This window comes from Myotis nattereri (genome assembly GCF_964212035.1).
Source record: "Myotis nattereri genome assembly, chromosome: 2".
NCBI classification, from domain to species: Eukaryota; Metazoa; Chordata; class Mammalia; order Chiroptera; family Vespertilionidae; genus Myotis; species Myotis nattereri.
In genome coordinates, this window is record NC_138076.1 from 2,573,490 (window position 1) to 2,594,138 (window position 20,649).

A 20,649-nucleotide genomic window follows, 5' to 3' on the forward strand; every position below is an offset into this window, starting at 1 on the left:
ACCATTATGATAACCATGGTCACCACCATTATGATAGCCATGGTCACCACCATTATGATAGCCATGGTCACCACCATTATGATAGCCATGGTCACTACCATTATGATAACCATGGTCACCACCATTATGATAGCCATGGTCACCACCATTATGATAGCCATGGTCACTACCATTATGATAACCATGGTCACCACCATTATAATATCCATGGTCACCACCATTATGACAGCCATGGTCACCACCATTATGACAGCCATGGTCACCACCATTATGACAGCCATGGTCACCACCATTATGATAGCCATGGTCACCACCATTATGATAGCCATGGTCACCGCCATTATGATAGCCATGGTCACCACCATTATGATAGCCATGGTCACTACCATTATGATAGCCATGGTCACCACCATTATGACAGCGATGGTCACCACCATTATAATATCCATGGTCACTACCATTATGACAGCCATGGTCACCACCATTATGATAGCCATGGTCACCACCATTATGACAGCCATGGTCACCACCATTATGACAGCCATGGTCACCGCCATTATGACAGCCATGCTCACCACCATTATAATATCCATGGTCACCGCCCTTATGACAGCCATGGTCACCGCCATTATGACAGCCATGGTCACCACCATTATGACAGCCATGGTCACCGCCATTATGACAGCCATGCTCACCACCATTATAATATCCATGGTCACCGCCATTATGATAACCATGGTCACCACCATTATCACCAACATGTTCATCAAATGTTAGTGCTTATGATGTGTAAACCATGTTACAATCATTGTAAAATGCCAACCTTAGGAATAGGCAGCATTACTGAGTCCCTTTTACTGGTGAGCGGCTGGGCAGACAGGTTACGTAACTTGTCCGAGGTGAGGCATGTAGAAAGAGCAGAGGCCACAGGAAACAAACCCAGGGAGTTTGGCCCCAGAATCAGCACACACTCTTGTCTCTCTGTCTCAGTTCCTCATTATGTACTGGTTTGGTGGTGGTGGTTGTTTTATATTGTGGGGCTAGGGGTTAGACACTCATTTCAGAACTACCTGTCTGGCTGAAATATTGCCCAAGGAGATGCTCACTGCTTATTTTATCAGAAGTTAGGGATTCAGTATGGTTTTCTAACTGAAGTTCTAGCTACAACTGAAATTATTTTTTACTCTCCACAACTAATCAATAATCTCACATCAATACTAATAAGTCTGATCCTCAAACTTCTTATAAATGGAAGACTTCAGCCATCTGGTGTCATTATCAACCCCCTGGGTCAGAACAGATGGTTTGCGCATTGCAGTGCTTTCCACGAGCCTATGAAACCTGGTTTTATCGTGCCATGAATTCCTGCTATCCTTTTCACTCCCACCCATTAACTTACTGATAACAGTTCCCCATTTCATTAACACCCAAGGAATAAACATGAACAAAAAGCAGACAAAGATTTATACATTCATTACATTAGTTGAGAGCAAAACCAGTGTATCTATTTTATGAGCTTACTGCTTGCTTTTGCTTTAGGCAAACAGGAATTAATTTTTCTGTGTGCATTAAATATCAAAGAATTCATTATTTAGTAAGCTCAGTTTTTAATGCATTGACCTCAAGTCACAGTCATAACATTTTGAAAATGAAATATAGTCACCCTGGAAATCAATAGTACCAGTTCCCCAGCCCTCACTATAATCTGTCAAAACCCCGATACAATCCCCATCTAATACATTTTAGGGGGGAGGGATGTGTACTTATGAATAAGGCTGTCCCTTGTTCAGTCCTCAGGAAAGTTATTCAAGAAGCCAAGTCACTGAGCCAAGTTAGTGTTTTGAATTATTTGATATCTAGTTTTCTAGCCAGTTTCCATATTTCATTGTCCTATATGTGGATCTGTTTTGCAAAAGTAAAATATCTAACGTCTTTGCTCACTCAGTCAAGAGACACCCAGGGAGCACAATGATAGCACCTTGCCAAGGGGCTTGCTGATGACAAATCAGAAAACAGGCCTCCTCACGTAGTTGGATGTGGCATAGCTTTGAGCTGTACCCAGTGCTGAGAGGCCTGCCTGGCCAACTGGGACAATAGAAGTTGTACTTGGAGTGTGGGAATATTCCCCAACGGGAACAGTGGGTGAAATTACATACTCATTGTCACAACCATTCAGAACCAGCAAATGACCATGGGCTTGCCACACTAAACCGACAGATTAAGGGAGGAAAAGCCTCTGGGAAAACAAGTAAATGAGGAGGAGCGGAGTGAGTCTTAAATATATATCAACGGGTCACAAATCTTTGAAAAATTCACTCTTTCCCTCTCTAGGGAGGTCTCCACACCTCAAGTATCATTTGACAAAATGATTGATGGGTGATGTCAGCTGAAGAATAGGAGCTACATTTTAGATTTCAGATCACCATCCATTGGCGAAGGATAATGGTGTTTAGAATTTTATGTCTAAAATAGAGATTGCATGAGAAGGGAGGTCATTTGCAATTCATTCATGAGAAGAAGATTTGGATGCTAGAAAGATGGCTAGTGAAATGGAAGAGTCATATTTCAGTGTGCCAGTCCTTCATGGTTGCCGTAGACTTGGAGACATTGACCACCTTGAGATGTGTGTGTGTGTGTGTGTGTGTGTGTGTGTGTGTGTGTGTGTGTCAGAGGAGGTGGAAGACAGGGGTCTGGGACAATTGGCTTTATCTCTGGGTTTACACATCCAGTAAACAGGCTTCTTTTCCTTTACAAGCATATGGTGTAGAAGTGCTCAATTTGACTGAATCAAGCATAAGAACAATGGAGAAAAGAAATCGACTCTGCAATCACTAAACTTGGCCAACAAGTCTTTTCTCCACAATCATTCTCTTGCTCATTCTTTCCAAACCTGCCTTCGCTTATTTCCAAGTGTGTTTTGCTTGCAATCAGCTTTCACTTACCTCCGCTTTATACTCCCTATTTCACTTCTGTGTCTTATCTGTTCTGATGGCTGATATCCCTGTAAGGCAGCCCCACCTGGGGTAATCTCTACCTTGTCTGAACCTTTATGAAATCTTTGAATGCACCCATTGGTACTAATTGTACTGAGTAGTTCATAGTTTGTATGAACTCTGTGTTTCCCTCTGTGTTTTCATGACCTGTTTGTTGACAGAATCTCAATTCATTTGGTAGCATCACAGGGTCTGGTGTAGGAATTTTGGTTATTTGAAGTATGAAAGGAGAGATCATTTGAGCCCTTGCTTTTATTCCTATCAAAATGGTATTCTTCCCATTCCAACCATGCATTATGGGTTTTGCATTTCACTTCCAATCTCAGAGACCAGCTTTTGGTAAAAGTGCTAAATTGAGCATGGTCTCTGATTTCTCTCCTGAACACATGTGACTTCCTCGGAGCTTTAGCAGAGCTCTGTGGTATATTAAATTTTACTGTATAAATTTCAAATAAATATCTTGTCAGTTGGTTTCTGATAAATGTATACAACCATCTCATGACATTTATTAGGCTTGTATTTCTTTAAATTATCTATCCCAAAACTAAAGTTAGCAATTTGGATGTAGTCTAAATACAGAGAATCTGGAGATTTTAAGGACATCTGTGGTAGCTTAAAATAATGCACAGTGAAAATATATTTTGTCCAGTGTAGGCTGAAATAAAATGAAAAAGAAAATGTCAGTTTTATCACATTAAAATATATCCATGAAATCATTTTCTTAAGGTTCTTTAAAACTAACTTGCAACAATCTAAGTCATTTCAATAGTTTAATTATATTTCAAATGATGCAGATCATTTATAAACTCTCAAGGATCAATTCATGCTATATAGCCAATATAATGGAAATTGTGATAAATTGTCTACTGTGGGCTTAAAGAAATAAATTTAATGGATAATGCTAATATTTCAGAACTATCATTTCCATTTGTCAGTGACAAAGAGAAACTCCAAATTGATACTTCAGAGTTAGAGAATATGTTTTTTTTCCCTATTTTATATGTCTGCTAAATTCTACTTTAAAAAAAATCTTTACTGTTGAAAGTATTACATATGTATTCCCCCCCGCTCCCCATACACCTCTCCCAGCCTAACCCTGCCCCTCATCCCAGGCCTTCAACCCCCTATACAATTGCTAAGATTTTGAAACAGCCTAAGTGCCCATCAGCAGATGAGTGGATTAAAAAACTGTGGTATCTACACAATGGAATACTAAACAGCTGTAAAAAAGAAAGAACTCATACAATTTGCAACAGCATGGATGGACCTGGAGAGCATTATGCTAAGTGAAATAAGCCAGTCAGAGAAAGATAAGTATCACATGATCTCACTCATATGTGGAATCCAATGAACAACATAAACTGATTTAGAAAAATAGATCCAGAGACATAGAAGCATCAAACAGACCACCAAACCTCAGAGGGAAAGCAGGGGTGAATGGGTGGGTAGGAAGAGATCAACCAATGAACTTGTATGCATATATGCATAGCCAATGGACACAGGAACATGTTTTTAAATAAATCTAGTTTTTTAATAAGTGGCTAATCAACTCCCTCCTCCTCTTAATCAGTGTGTGTGTGTGTGTGTGTGTGTGTGTGTGTGTGTGTAAGGGGTAGTTGGAGGTGGTCTCCAACTTTTAAGTACCAGTATATGTTAGATAAACACAAATATTTCACCGTCCCTTTCCCTCAAACATTTGCTACCACTCAGGATACCTGCCCTCCGCCCACCAGTAGGGAATTCTTGTCCTGTGACTTGGTGGTGATGTGCATCTCCTTTTCTCTTTTCATGGAAATAAGCAACTTTAATAAATAAAGTAACAAGTATAACTTATGAGCAATACTTTGCTCAAGACAATCTATGTGCCTGTAGCTGATGGGTTATTAAAAAATTAGCAACATGTTATATTTTCTGAAATTGGAGTTGGAGAAAAGTTATCTTCTAGTTAGAAAGGTGTCCAGCTTGCCTGAGTGTTGTCTTAGACTAGGGTCTGAGGTGATAATTATACCTGGCCAGTAGGAACTGCCCTGGTAAATAAGAATGCGATTCATCCCTTTTTGATCGAGTTATATAAGTCAAAAGCAAAGTCACCCTACTAGCCATATAACCACCAAGATTTGTAACTCTAAAAGCATCTCATTCCAGAAACATTATACACATTAAGAAGGTTTTAATTTACTTAGAATGGCAAAATAAAGCAATGTGAACAGCACAGTCTCAAGAAGCCTGAACTAAATGCAAGAAGCCATGTGAGCAAGAAATCACCAAATAAATGATCTGAACTGGGAATTTACTGGAACATAAGTTCTTCTGTAGTTCAGTTCTAATAAACGTTTGCTCCTTATAATGTTAGGCAGTAAGGGACTGAAGCTTGAACAGAAAACTCTTTTCTACCTCCAGACTATGCTTGCATTCTCTTTTTAAACAACATAAAATCCCCGTAATTTAGTGACCCCGGGAGTTTACACGCTATGGGTAACATGTACATTTGAAGAGTGGTGCCTGCAGAAAGGGGCTCATTGTTTCTTATGACTTGTCCTTTTGCAGGAGTCAATAAGGACCTTTCACCATGTTGACTTAGTAGTCACCTCAATCCTGTGATACAGGAAAAGAGAGATGATAGAACACCCATGGTTGAATCCCCAGCGAGTTTGGGTGATTTTCCTAGAGTCAATAGCAGAGTCTCCATTTGCACCAGGCCCTGTGCTCCATCTTGTGTTCTATCCTATTAGCAAAGTCTCTGCTCAGATGACAAGAGTAACAGAAGCTTGAGCAATCCACGTAATGGTAACCGAATTTCAGATAAAGCATTACAGTCAAGGAACACACAAATTAAGTCCAGATTAAGTTGGGCTCTGATCTTCTGCTTTGCAGCTGTGCTCATAGTCAGGGTCAATGTCCTTTTGTGATCATGGTATCTCCCCTGCCAGGTAAGTATGTCAATGTCCTTTTGACTCGTGTACATAACCTAAGAGAATTCTGTTCTTCTATATAACATTGCCTCACTTAACTCTAGAGGCCATGCATTTCACACACAGCAATGTGCACATACACTCTGAAAACGAGAAGCCACACAGAGCAACCTACATGGTAAAGACGTCCAGTGTGTCTCCGGCAGTTCTCGCCATCTCGAAGTAGGTTTGCAGGATGTTGACAGTCCCAGAAAGCGCCTCATGACCGCAGCCACAGAACAGGGCCACGCCAGCGTACAGCAGGATGGTGGCGATCAGAGAGGCGTAGGGAATGCCTCCCAGGCATTTAATACAGCACTCGAAACACCCTGCACAAGGAAACAGAAAAAAAGGTATAAATTAATATTTTTTGTTCATCTAATTTATTTATTTTTTTCCAATTTCAGCATTATGGGAAAGTATATTTGCATTTGTAGATGACATCAGGTCAACCCTGTCAATCAAGTCTTATGTTGCCCTGAAGGGTATAAATATCAAGTTCCTTAATTATGAACCTTCCTCCAGACAAGAGAATGATGGCGTCTGCTGATGGCTTCCTCCTCTAACCCAAACGAACAGAAGCCCTTCCTTGCCACCTTGTCCTCTAACAATGAATCTACACAGATATGCATGCATATCATTCAATCTCGACTCATTGCTCTCAAGTTTCACATGCTGACGCTTTTATTTCAATGAAATTCATTCTTCTGAACTCCCTGTAGATGTATTTTTTAAACATTGAGTCAAAATCTGCTATTTGGGAACCCAATTGAATGAACTTTAGCCGGCAATTTTTAAAAGTGAAAGAGCAGACTGGACAATGCCAGTGTCCTGCACGTGGTAAGGCAAATTATTTTAGAATCTTTTCAGTTCAGATATTGATGCATGTTGCTTTTCTAGTGACTCATAATGCAAACCTATTTCTTGCTGTGCTGCATGGTAAACAAAATGAGAAAGATATTGGCACAGTGGGAAAGAGAGAGCAGGGCAGGTTAGCATCATGGTCCACCACTGTGTCTGTTTTTGGCAAATTTATTCTTTCAGTTTCACCATTTGCAAAAAGGTGACAGTAAGATTGCCCTCAAATGATTCTTGTGAGTATTAAATGAATTAATAGTGCATGATAGAGGAGCTACTCAGTAAATATCTACCATTCTTAGACGTAACTTTAACATTAATATTAACGATTATTGTGTTGTAATATGGCTTTCAAATTTTTTTTGACCACAGTGATCACTTTTGAAGTTTTGTCACTTTAGCCTTGATTTTCAAAAGATGCCTTTAAACATTTAGTTTGAGAAATCAAAAAACCACTGTTGTTAATATTCAAATTAAGCATAAGAATTTTGTAGGTGACTTATAGATATCTTCTTCTAAAATTTGACTAGAATGCCTAAATGTCTATGTTTTGCAATAAGAAATACTGATGAGCTGCTATGTGCCAGCCACTGGTGAGAGGTCACACTTAGGTAAGAGGGTTGACATCATACAAGGAAGATGGGTTGTCTCACCTTGGGCCACCTCTGCCCCCCCACTCCTTCCCCTGACACATCCTACTCCAAAGGTTTCCTCCTACTTCCTTCCTTTTGGAAATCCTTGATTAAATTTTTTTTCATAATATTGAAGCCCCTCAAAACTCTCCACATAACTGCCTTTTTCTTTCTTCAGAAACAAATGGGACTGGAAAATGCTTTGTTATTTATTGTATGTGAGTCCTAGGAAGATCTGTGTGCATTTTATCTGGAACACCTATATGTTTATAGCAACATATGATACATGCAACGACTGCAAAGTTCCAGAGATCAGTAACTTCATATTCAGAGGGTTATTTAAATACTGATCCTTCAACTGGCTTTCTTAAGAGAATTACAGCTCAGCTCATCTACTCCAGAGGAGATTAAAAAGAAAGGAAGCACACACACACACACACACACACACACACACACACACACACACACCCCAGGTGGGGAAGTAGGAAAGGTTAGAACAGCTTGACTCTTCATACGATAGGAGGAAATATCTCCAGCAGATGGAGGAGACCAGTGTGTGTAGTATCTGAATGTCACTGAACACAGTTGTGGATAGAGATTAACAGAGTAGCGGAAAAATCTTTGAACTATTCTCAGTCTTGCCATGGTGTAAAATTGACATCTTACTGATCATTTAAAAATCAAAAATTAAAACAAATAAAATTAGTGACAACTCAAGAAAGAGTTACTCCTAATTTTGGCAAGTGCCTCAAACAGCCCCATGATCTCAAATCTCATTCCTTTGTGATTTCTCTCCCCGATTTTTCTCGAAGAATCTGATACAGGTTTGTGAGATTGCTGCTATAGGCATGGAGGTGTCAAGACCAGAATAACAAGTTCAACAAAACCCTTTAGAATGGAATTTCAAATATAAAGACAAGGGTCCAAACATCAAATTCCTAGGTAGGAATTACCTTTGCTGGGTCCTAGACCTAAAGCATATAACAATAAAGGTAAAATCAGGAGGAGTTGGGCTTAGGAGCAAATGACGTGGCAAACTCAGAGATGGTCACCAAAACTGCCACGGAGGACATCGGGTTCATTCCATTACTAGTTCAGTCAGTTTCTACTCATTTCACATTTCCCTGACTGCTGTTTAGATGGACCAATACTAGCCTCCATGCCAGCAAGTTATCCCTAGTTACCTAGACTGTATATTCCTAGTGTGTGTGTGTGTGTGTGTGTGTGTGTGTGTGTGCCCGTGCGCACGCGTGCTATTAATGCCACCGTCATTAACTATGGCTTTGAGTAGTGACTTTTAAATTTAGAAAAACATGAGATAAATTGCAATACTGAGTAACCCTAAATTGACAACCCTGAGTTAACAGGATTTCCAAATGAGTTTAAGATCTCCAAATTAAATGGAAATCTTTCTTTTACTCCCTGTTTAAATGCTGCCATTTAAATTACTCAGAATTATATTACCCCTATTGACAAATACACATTCCTCTAAACCTCCATTCCTCCCAGGTCAGGCTGGAACCTTCCAGTTTAAGTCATGATCCTCTGCAAAACTGTCACCCAAAGTAAGAAACTTTGAGTGCCTCATCTTGCACAGTTGGCACTTGTGAGGGGCTGGGTCCTAATTACCCTGCGCTTCTGCAGGGCCTGAGTTGCCTGTTGGATTGAAACGAAGACTCTCAGAGCTCCCATCTGGGAAGCAGTGCATCATCTCAGCATTTTCTCCAGCTGCCAGAAGCCCACGTAGTTGCTGGCAGGGGAGGGAGTTTCTTCCCACCCACAGTGAGAAACAGCCTTGGCAGAGCAGCAGCGTTGCCACAGCAACCAGGCTCCAGGGCCCAGGATATGCTCCCAACCCTCCCAACCCTCCTTCTTGGAGGCTGTGGATTCCGCTGCCACCCATCACCACGTTTTCACTGCACCTCAGGTGAGAAAGCAGTCTGTTACATCAATACCACTGAAAGCGTCCTGCGTGGAGTGTGGGCCCTGGAAGGAAACACCTTTCTTCAGAAATTATAAAGACAATAGAGAGTCCTTTGCACCAGAATCATTTTCAGGACCAGATATAATGAGAATAGGGCCCATGGATTCTTGAACAGAGCTGATGGTTCAAATGTTGAACACAGAATTTACATGGGACTAGAACTACTTGTAATACACATTCCTCAGATCCAGTTCCTAGTTGCATTTTCTCAAATGAATTAACACTAAATTAAAGTGCTGTAGGAGACCTTCAGCACAGTCTGAAATATTTTCCCAGTGCTTTGTGGGGTTATAGGTTGACTTATCCCAACACAAAAATTTCAAAGGAAATAAAAACTCTTGAGCTAGCCTATTTTTTTTAAAAGATAAGCTATATGGTTAATTTACTTCCACTTAAACATTGTGAAATAAGCACAAGCCATTGCATTTGCTCACCCACAGGTGCTCCAAAATTAATAATGGGGAAGGAATCTAACACAACAGAATGGGCATGGTAGACAGACAGGCGAGAAGACAGACCAACACAATGGTGGACCACTGAAAGGAGGTTGACAAAGGAGATTGACAAAAGACTGACAGTTTATTCATTGACAAATTTTCTGAGCATCATTGACCAATGAGTTGATTCTTCTCTCCCATCCTCCAGCATCACCTTGTCATTACCAAGCATTCAGAGAGGCTTGGGTCTGTCTATGGCAGTGGTTCTCAACCTTCTGGCCCTTTAAATACAGTTCCTCATGTTGTGACGCAACCATAAAATTCTTTTCGTTGCTACTTCATAACTGTAAGATTGCTACTGTTATGAATCATAATGTAAATATCTGATATGCAGGATGGTCTTGGGCAACCCCTATGAAAGGGGTCGCGACCCACAGGTAGAGAACTACTGGTCTATAGGCTGTCTCTTCTGCTCTGTCGGTCTACGAGTCTGTCCCTGGGCCACACCACACTGCCCTATAGTAGTTCTTGGTTTGTCATGGAGGAAATTATCCAACTTGTTCATCTTCCTTTGGTGTGTCATGCTATTCATGGCCCTTTTACATTAACATATACATTTTAGGGACAGTTCATCTGATTCCACAATTTAACTCATTGGGATTCTGATTGGTATTTTCATTGTGATTTTGCATCTAGAAAATTTGTAAAATTCTCTTTGGGACCTTCTGAATTATTTTCATTTTGTGAATTATTTTGAGAGTGTTATGTTGATAACCATACCATCTGTGAAAATTTTGAGCTTTATCTCTTTTCATTCTTTGTACCTTCTCATCTACCTTTCTATTGACTTTATTGGGTAAAATGCAGTGAGGAGAGTGGTAGTAATGATAAAAGGCACCTTTTCCTGTTTCTGATATATATATTTTTAAAAAGCACTTTTCATGTTTTATCATGAAATGTAATGTCTGCTGTTGGTTTATTGGTTAAGGAAGGTAAGGTCATTTTAATTCTGAATTCCATAAAATGTTTTTATCCCCATCTGTTGAAATAATTTTATGTTTTTGTTTTTTTCTTTGCCATTTCAATCATTATTTTCTAATTTAAACTAAACTTGAATTCTTGAGAAAAATCCAACTGAATCATACTGTATTTTTAATGCATTGCTGAATTTGTCATGCTAACATTTTGTTCAATACTTTTGCATTTACCAATTCATTCCAGAAATAGTTACTTAGCCCTTACCAGGCACTAAGATAAACAAAACCCCTACTTTCATCCTAGGGGAGGGAGACAGATAATACACCAGAGGCAGAAGTGATACATGTGATATTGTGAAAAGTGCAGAGAAGAAAAGCAAATCAGGGAAGAGGGGTAGGGACTATTGGCCCAATGGCTTCAGTGTCCATGTTTTTCAGGGAAGAAATAACTGAGAGGACATTTTCAAAGAGTCAGGAAGGAGGTAAAGGAGCCTTGCAGGAGGCTGTTATCTAAGAGGCTGTCTGAGAGAAGGAGTTTCAGAGGAAAAGTCAGTGCCAATGTCCTGAGGCCAGTATATGCTCAGAGTTTGAGGAAAATCTGAGAAGCCAGTGGTGGTAAAATAGATAGAACCAAGGGAACATAGGATGAGGTTATAGACATATGGGTATGACAGAGACATCTATGTTAATGAATGTGACTGACAGCTAATTTTTGTTTTCTTGTTTTGGATCAAGTTTACCCTAGTCTTGTAAAGCAAGTCCCTATTCCTCTGCCCTGGGTTGTCTGTGCAAGGGTTGGCTACACAGCAATTATTTGGTAGAACCAGCCAGTAAAACATTTCCGGCCACTTGTGTACTTTACGGAAAGAAGTTTAACTACTGATCTGATTTGTTAATGGTTATAGAACTAATTAAATTTTCTATTTCTTCTTAAGGCTTTTGCTAAGTTCCATATTTGTAGGTATTCATAAATTTAAGTTCAGATTTAAAATTTTGATGAAATTGTAGGTAACTTTGTTTTATGGTATTTTGAATTTATTAATCATCTTCACATATTTTATTTCCCTAATGATTTCAATTCCTTCCTTCCTTCCTTCCTCCCTTCCTTCCTTCCATCCTTTTGTCCTTCCTTTCTTCATCCCTACCACCTCACCTCTCTCTCTCTTTCTCTTTCTCTCTCTCTCCTTAAAATGCATTTGTCAGGACAGCCTATGTTTTATGTTCTATGTTGCCACAAAATAAAATAATGTTCAATGGCTTAAAACATCACATTTATTTTCCAATCAGGCTATGCTGTAACATGTCCACCAGGTTAGTCATGGGCTCTCTGCCCATTCAGAAGCAGAGACTGATAGAGGAGACATCATAATACCAGCATAAAAAATATGCTCTCACTTTAAAAAGGAATTACTCCGGGCTGCCAGGGACATGCCAATGGCTAGTTTTCACAATATAGATCGAGACCCACAATCACAGGGACTTGGCTAATAGCATTAATGAGAATCATGATAAGTAATGAAAATGGCTTTTCAATATGACTCTTCTTTTTGGATGGTTATTTTATGTTTCATTATTTTCTATTTTAAACTAGTTCTTTAGTTTACTTTCGATGGGTTCATTTTGCTGTACATTTCATGATGTCTTGAGATGAATGCTGAGTTCTTTAATTTTCAGTCTTTCTTCATTTCTAATAAAAACATTTAAAGATATAAAGTTCCCTTCTGATTTTACTTCCACAAGTTCTCATATATAATCTTTTTATTATTGTTCACTTATAAAAACGTTTTCTAAAGCCTATCATGATTTCTTTTACATATATTGATTTCAGAGAAGAAGAGAGAGGGAGAGAGAGACAGAAACATCAATGATGAGAGAGAATTGCTGAGTGTCTGCCTCCTGCACACCCTACACTGGAGATCGAATTCACAACCAAAACCATGACCTCCTGGTTCCTAGGTTGATGCTCAACCACTGAGCCATGCCCTCTGGGCTCATGACTTCTTTTTGACACACACTTTATTTATATATTTGTTTTCTTTGGTTATTTTTTTGGTTTAACTTCCAAATATATGAGATTTTCTATTTTTCAGTTTATTTGTTTTTACCTTAATTGCATTGTTGTTAGAGAGCACAGTCTATACAATAGCAATCTATTGGAATTTATGTTGAATGTCTTTACCTTATTTTTAAAAATTATTTTTCATCACCATTTATCCACCCTACATCCTCCTCCACCTCCACCCCCACTCCCCCAGCAATCACAACACTGCTCTCCATGTCCATGATGACTTCCTTTAAGTTAAATCTTAGACTTTATTAATAATATTCTAATGACTATGCATGATGTCAGATGGTATGAGATTTATTGGGATGATCACTTAGTAAGTTATATTCTGTCTATATTCTGTCTAGTCACTGGGGTGTACGCCTGAAACTAATATAATATTGTATGTCAACCGTAATTGGAAAACAAAAAATGATTAAAAAATAAATCTGAGATTTGAGAGCTTTTCAGTCTCTAAAGGGAACAGAAGTTAATGGCATAACACAGCAGAGCTTGCTTCTATCAGTTCCTGAGGGGACGTCTTTCTCCCTCAACAGCACCCAAGGTAAAGGACAGAACTTTTCTTTTCTGTCCTACACAGAATTGTATCATTACTGTTGTTCTATCTGTTTGTTTTGTTTTAGTCTGTATTTTTGGTTCAGCCTTCCACTCAAGCCTTCCAGAGTCCTGGTTGTCCTCTGTGTATGCCAAGCTCACTCTCATCAGGGACTCAGGCTGGCTCCGCACCTCCACCTCCAGGATCACAGGTCAACAAATCAGAGTGGCAGTGAGCCCAGAGTTCAAAGTTACTCAGGTAAAGTAGAAAAATGCCCTTGGTGAGAAGTGCAGCAGATTAGGAAGATGACAGTAATACCACGGTTCAGAACTGTGCTTTGCAGAAAGCTTTCACTGTAAACTTAAAGCCAACAGACTTCCCGACAGCCAACCCTTTAGTTGATGACATAGTTTTCTATATTTTCAAAGCATTTTAGCAAATAGCTTAAATAATGGCCCAATATTATAAAACTTTGCTAACATTTTATTTAGATACATTCCTGGCCTAACAGAGTACAGACTTAAGGTAAACATTGGAATAATTGGGGACAACGTGCCATTATCAAGATAACAAACTCAAATGACAGCTTTTAATGTTAAATATTTTAGTCATTGCTATAATACTATGCTTAAATTATTTCCGAATTTTGAAAAGAAGTTCTTGAATAGGCAGAAGTTGGAGATTTTCATTATAACCTCCTAACTTTGTGTCTGGGTACCAAAGTCAACAGGGATTTTATCAATAACAGAGTCCAGGGTCCCCTCTGTGAAAAGGTATGTTTCTGTTGGAAGCGTCGGTGGCCTATGATGTGCAGGGACCATGCAGTGTGACACATGAGCACACTCAAGGCCAGCGTGCTTGAAAACGAGCGGATGAACTAGATACATGTGTAATGCAGGGATTAAAAAGGATTTGCTCTAGGAATGTTGAACAGGATTGAACAAAGTCTACAGCGTCTAACGAAACGGCATCCGTGAGAATTTTTGAACAGTTCCAGGGCATGAGAAACAGGGCCAATACTTCCCATGCATTGGTCTGCGTGATCTCCATGCCCCACGAGGCGGGTGCATTACAGACGGGCGATTTCTCAAATGACTATTGAGCGTTGATCCTGAAAAGTAGATGAATGTTCTGGGATAATAGTAACATTTTTCTTTTTAAAATATTTTTACTATGAAAATGTTTATAATAGTAACATATACAATTTTCAAAAATATATTCCTAATTATGGAACATTCTGTATTGGTGAATGTTTTGATTAATTGAGCTGATTTCCTGAGGCGGAAAGGTATTGCTTCAATGGAGCCATCCTCCCTGGCTGGATAAATAAGGCCGGGGGTGAGAGAGCTGGGGTGGGAGACATGATTCCGATGTGCGAGCAGAATCCTTGGGAGGAAGCAGGTGCAGTACAGGCTGCTGAGTTCTGACACCTTTGCGGTTTCTGCGGAACACATCCTGCTTGTTCAGGTGATGTTAGAAATCCAGGTAAAGCCCTCAGGTAATGACTGAACCAATGAACATAAATATGGCCTGGCCTGTTTCCTCGCAGCTCCCAGACTTGTTCAAGACGTTGTTAGCGTGTTGGTTGGGGTGTCCATTGCTGCCTAGCAAGCCATGCCAAAAATATATTAGCTTAAAACAACAATACATTGTGGTTTCTCACATCTTCCTGGCTTTACTGGACTCCAATGGACCGTTCTCACTTGGACTCATTCCAGTGGCTGCAGCTGAAAGAGGAATAGGGCTGGAGGCAATGAATTCTCCATTGGGGGGGGAGGGACACTAAATGGGATGAATGGGGTCCTGAGCGCATGCCTGGGGTATGACTTCCTAGGAGCATCTCACTTCAGGTGGAGAGAGAGAGAGAGAGAGAGAGAGAGAGAGAGAGAGAGAGAGAAAGCCAAAGTTTCCAATCTTTTTAAAGGCCAAGCCCAGAAATGGCAGAGCATCATTTTCGCCACAGTCGACTGTCAAAGTCCTCACAGGTAGCCCAGATTTTGCGGGGGTTGAGAAATTGACTTGAACCCTGGATGGGAGGGGTGGTGAAGAGTTTGAAGTCCTCTTTAATCCAATTTAAACTTGAACTCTCTACCCCAGGATTGCTTTGTTTTTCCCCATGACACTCATCAGCATCTGACATATTCTTTATCTTACTTGTTGACTTTATTGACTCTCCTCACCCACGGTGTAAAAACTCTGAGGTCAAACATTTCTGGTTTTTGCTCATTTCTGTTTGATAATTCCAAAAATATCTGACACATGATAGATGCTCAATTAATATTTGTTGAATAAGTGAATTCATTGGGAAATTTGTTCTGACAACCAACTAGAACGGGTCAAGAAGAGGTCGTCAGTCGCAAAGCTCCCACCGTGTTCACCTTGCAGACAAATGTCAGAACCATGACCATTTCCTACTTTGGGAGCAAGACAGAGAAATTGGAAGATAGCTATCAGTTACTACACTAGTTTTCCTTTTATTCTTTCCTTGTCCCCAAATCAGCTGCTTTTTCATTCAGAGTAACTGAAACAGTGCTTATATAGATTCTCTAACTGCCTCCTGAAAATTACATTATGCTGTTTTACCCTGAACATTCCCAGAAGTTTCAAAATGGGCATATCCCGGGTAGCTCTTCCAATTAGTCACAAACTGCTCTCTTGAAATACCGGCAAGAGCATCTCGGTGGCCAAGCACATTTGGAAACAGTCAAAACAGCAGCATTGCTAAGTGGAAATGGCATTTCGGCAGGCCGCATCTTTTCTCAAGCATCCCAGACTTTCAAAAGCTAAATATATTTTTAAATCCAGGAATAATGCTTCTTTTCTCCTGTCTCTTTCTCTCATTAGAGGAGTTATTGTCACACGCTTTGCTCCCTGAAGGCCAGGGAAGCATTTGTTCAAAGCCTCTAATAAATCTTGTTAAGTCTTTTAGAGGAAATGCTGATTTTATTTGAGCCAAGTATAAGCCTGTCATCTTGTTGCCTCTATCACAATCTGAATGAGCACCATGATCACAAAAATATAGACGTACTTTTTTTTTATCACAGATTTTTCCCTCCTGACTGATTGTCCTGGACCCCTAATGCTTAGGGTCCTTTGCTTCTTTGGATCGTGTCCCATGTGACTCCCAGATCGTGGCGACTGAAAAATCAGGGTTTAGAGAGAGCCGAGTAGGCAACAAAGCAGTGTGGACACGTGCTGACAGACATGCCTATCGGCTCCCCTTGTATTCCACTCACCATGGGGCGCATCTTCACGAGAGCTCAGCCCGCATGTGAAAACCTGTACTTCACATGAATCCCTTTATTCCGCATCGCTAATCCCTAGGGTTGTATGAAGACACACAAAACTCATTTCCAGCTCCTGCCAGTCCCCTCAGGCGGCTGTGAAGTGAGAGTCGCGGCAGAAGAACAGAAGCATGCCCCCGAAACCTGAAGTACAACACGTGGCTCCATAGCCTCCAGGACCACCCTGCACTGGGGATGGCGCTCCGGCGCTGCGGTGTGCCGGGGGCTTGACCAGGAGCTTCTGAGATGAAAGACTAGGATTTCGGGAACTTGACACATCCAGCATTTTACCCCGTTTGGCTCTGAGCACAGCAAGCATGGGTTCGCTCTAAGGACTTCTCTTTGCTGTTCTTTTGTTGGTTTTAGTGACTTATGCACAGGAAGGCTGAGTCAACTTCACCCATCTAAATCTCTATCCTTCAATTTCAACTATATTGAAAACAATATCTGGAGTCACACAACAATACAACCAAAGGATGGAGCTTCACCATGGGCAAACCTTAGAGGTGCATTTCCTAATGTAGAGGAAAACGGTAATTTTTGCCTTTGGCCCTGACTGGTCCTTGTTAAGGTAGAATGAAAAGACCCCGCAGAAAGTAATAGCAGAATTGTGTTCTATCTATTTCTGCTTCTTTTTTTCCCCAGTAAGCAGCAGTCACTTACACTTTACTAGTATATGTTTTTTATATTTTTAAAAAGCAAAATCTATTTTAGAAAAGTCCTTTGGGGGATTGTGCGGGGTATACGATCGCCTTTTCTATCCTTAACGCTGCTGTGGAAACTCAGCGAAGCCCTAGGTCGGACGGTCCTTACACACTCTGCTCACTGAATAAAGACTTTGTTTGGAATTGAAACAGGGAAGACAGCACTTTGTATTGGCAATGGAACCGCTGACGCTCCATGCAGCTTCAGCAGGTGCCTACGGTCACGTTTCGGCAGTGGAAAGGATTTTTCTCAGCCATCTGCCAATGTTCATGTGGAAACTAAACTTGGAAGAAGAGAAAAACACTGTAATTTGAGTGAAAGACATTTAGATGGTGTTACCTAAAGTAATGAAAATGTATTCTAGTGGTGTGGCAATTTTTATGATTTTCTTTTAGTTCTCCAGTGTGAACCAAATTCCATGTAACAATTTATAAAATTATATTATGCATAATACATAATATGCAAAATTTTCTCTTGACCATTAAAATAATAATATTTTTTTTTTAAAAAAAATCCTATAATTGTTTGAAGATAATAACCTGGGAGAAGAGGTTTAGTGTAACCCAGCGGTTCGCTCAGGATGAGGTTCTAAGTGAGAGCTGTGATGCTGCTGTTTGGTTACACAAGGATGAGAGAGTTACCATCATTTCCCTTCTATTTACAGAATCACAGACCTGAAGGTTTCACAACCAGAGCTGAAGGAGGAAAATCCAGGGGAAACTGGCTACAACAGTGACCTTGACCATCTCATGACCGGGAAGCAAATCTCCCGGAGGGACTGGGGCTCCATCCACGTTTGATCCCAGACAAAGGATTATGGAAAATAAACTCACTGTCTGCGGGAACTGCCTCCCTCCTTTCTCAACATTATCAGGACTCCCACTTCAACCACATATTTGACTCTTAAATACATAGACAGAGCTGACGAATCAGGTCTACCAGTTTGAAAATCTAACACATGCCAAAGTGCTAAAGGGGAAGTCAGAAGACTATTTTGGGAGAAGGTTGGCCAGCATGATATATTTCTACCCAAAAGTCCATAATTTCGACTGGTAGACTTATTATACTTTAGTCATTTATTACCTCAAGTAAGAGAAAATATAGAATGCTCATCTAGTAGACCGGCTGCTTTTGACAATGAATAATAAAAGGGAGCTAGCTTCATCATTAATGGAGATGTACTAAGTCACCAAATGTTATATCTGTTACTAGAGAAATAATAGAGTGAGATGGAGAAGGCACAGAGAGGCAAATATGGAAGCAGCAATCAGAAGCAGTTTGGCTGCAAAAGGAAGAAGGGGACAAGGTCAGCAGCCACACTGTAGTTGCTAGGACCTGTGGAAAGAGGGGAGAGGTTTTTAAAAATTTATTATTATTATTATTATTTTGCTTTCCAATTTTTTTATTTTTAAAAATATTTTATTGTCTAAAGTTTTACATATGGAATAATATGCTGCTATTAAAAAGAAAGAACTTTTACCGTTTGCAACAGCATGGATGGAACTGGAGAGCATTATGCTAAGTGAAATAAGCCAGTCGGAGAAAGTTAAATATCACATGATTTCACTCATATGTATGATATAATGATCAACATAATTTGATGAACAAGAATAGATTGATCTAGAGACAAATGGTGGGGGGTTAGAGAGCAATCCAAGAACTTATATGCATGCATATTAGCATAAACAATGGACACAGACACTGAGTTGTTGGGGGCTTGCACAGGCTGGGAAGGGATGGGGGAGGGGATCAACTGGGGAAAAAGGAGACATATGTATAAAATTTTATTTTTAAAATATTTAAAGATGATAGGAAGCCAACAGGAAATCCAGTGGTGAAGTTGAATGTGCATGATAGACAGAATAAATTGATTATAAAGAGTTCATTGATGTCAGGAGGAGAGAGGAAAGAATTGTGGCTACAATCCAAGTAGATTTTCTATTTTGATTTCTTGCTTTGTTTTTTAAGCTAACGGGAGAAATGTTCCACAAAGTGACACTGAATGATAGCTAAACCTTGTACTTACTTCTAGTTATTTAAATGTCTGGCATATTGATTAGATTGGTAGCTGACAATTAGGAAATGACATCTTTATGTAGGGACTCTGTTGGTAAATTTGTTAAAGTCTCTAAATAATGTCCTAGTTTTACTTTCCAGGGTTTTTGTAAGAGTTGTTGTGATGGTGTGGAAAACCAGGATGCAGTCTGTGGTGCATCCCCATCTTTGTGGTTATGTAATAGATGGTACAGTTCTTGACTTAAGGTGATCGTTTCTTTATGGTCTGGATTTGTATATTTAGTGTCCAGTGCAAGGCCTGGCACAAACCGGATGTGCAACAAGTATTTGTGAATGAACAATTAATGAATCTGGAATGCGCTCTGTGGGGGATCGGTATTAGTTTTTCTAACTCGTTCCTGCTCCCAAGAGAGCTGCCTGAACGAGTCTGTTAGAAAGTTAGCTCAGGTAACCCCTTCATCTTACAACCCTTCAGTGGCTCTTTGGTAGACTCAGAGTGTCAGCCACGTTCTAATGAAGGTCAAAGCCCTCAGAATTTCAACACCTGTCACCTCCCTGAACTTCTCTTTGACTGAGGTAGTGCTCACTCAGCTCCAGCCCTACTGCACTTGCTGCTCCTCAAACATGACAGGAATGCTTGTCTTGAGGTTTTAGCACTGGCTATTCCTTGTGCCCATAATGCTCTTCCCTCCAATATCTACATGGCTGTTCCTTCACTTCCTCAGAGGGCAGAGCCCATCTTTTTATTATTTTTTTTATCTAAAACTCTGATAGTTCCCATTCCTGTCTCTTTTTTTCTATAGTAATTGATGCCTTCGAGTATAGCTCTAGTATACAATTTACATTCCATGTTTGTATGCTTCTAGAATGGAAGATCCATTCGGACTCTCGCCTGTAGGAGTCTTGTTCATTGCTGTATCTCCAGCACCAAGACAGTGCCTGACATATAGTAATGCTAATACATATTTGCTGATCAAATAAAAAATCATTACTATCAGATTAATCTCTCTTTTCTTAGTTATGGAAGTGAAAATAGAAGTCTTAACCAATAATGTCATGCAAATGAAAGATACTGTCATTGTAAGCTTGTCATTATACTATAGTTAACAAAATCAAATGTTTATCTGCCTTTCCTAACAATGAGAAACAAAAAATAAGAACCCCCAGGAAAAGGAAGCAGGAATTCATTCACTCGTGGCACAGATCTGCCTA

The 20,649-nt window shown here is 39.9% G+C and overlaps 1 protein-coding gene across 3 annotated transcripts in view; it reads right to left on the reverse strand.

Moving 5' to 3' along the window:
- Window positions 1–20,649, reverse strand: part of GPM6A (glycoprotein M6A) — a 191,162-nt gene that overhangs the window by 25,914 nt on the left and 144,599 nt on the right. For all 3 annotated transcript variants that reach the window (XM_081085092.1, XM_081085091.1, XM_081085093.1), the window contains exon 2: window positions 6,081–6,273. In XM_081085092.1, the coding sequence (XP_080941218.1) occupies window positions 6,081–6,273 (193 nt within the window). The remainder of the gene's footprint in view (window positions 1–6,080; window positions 6,274–20,649) is intronic.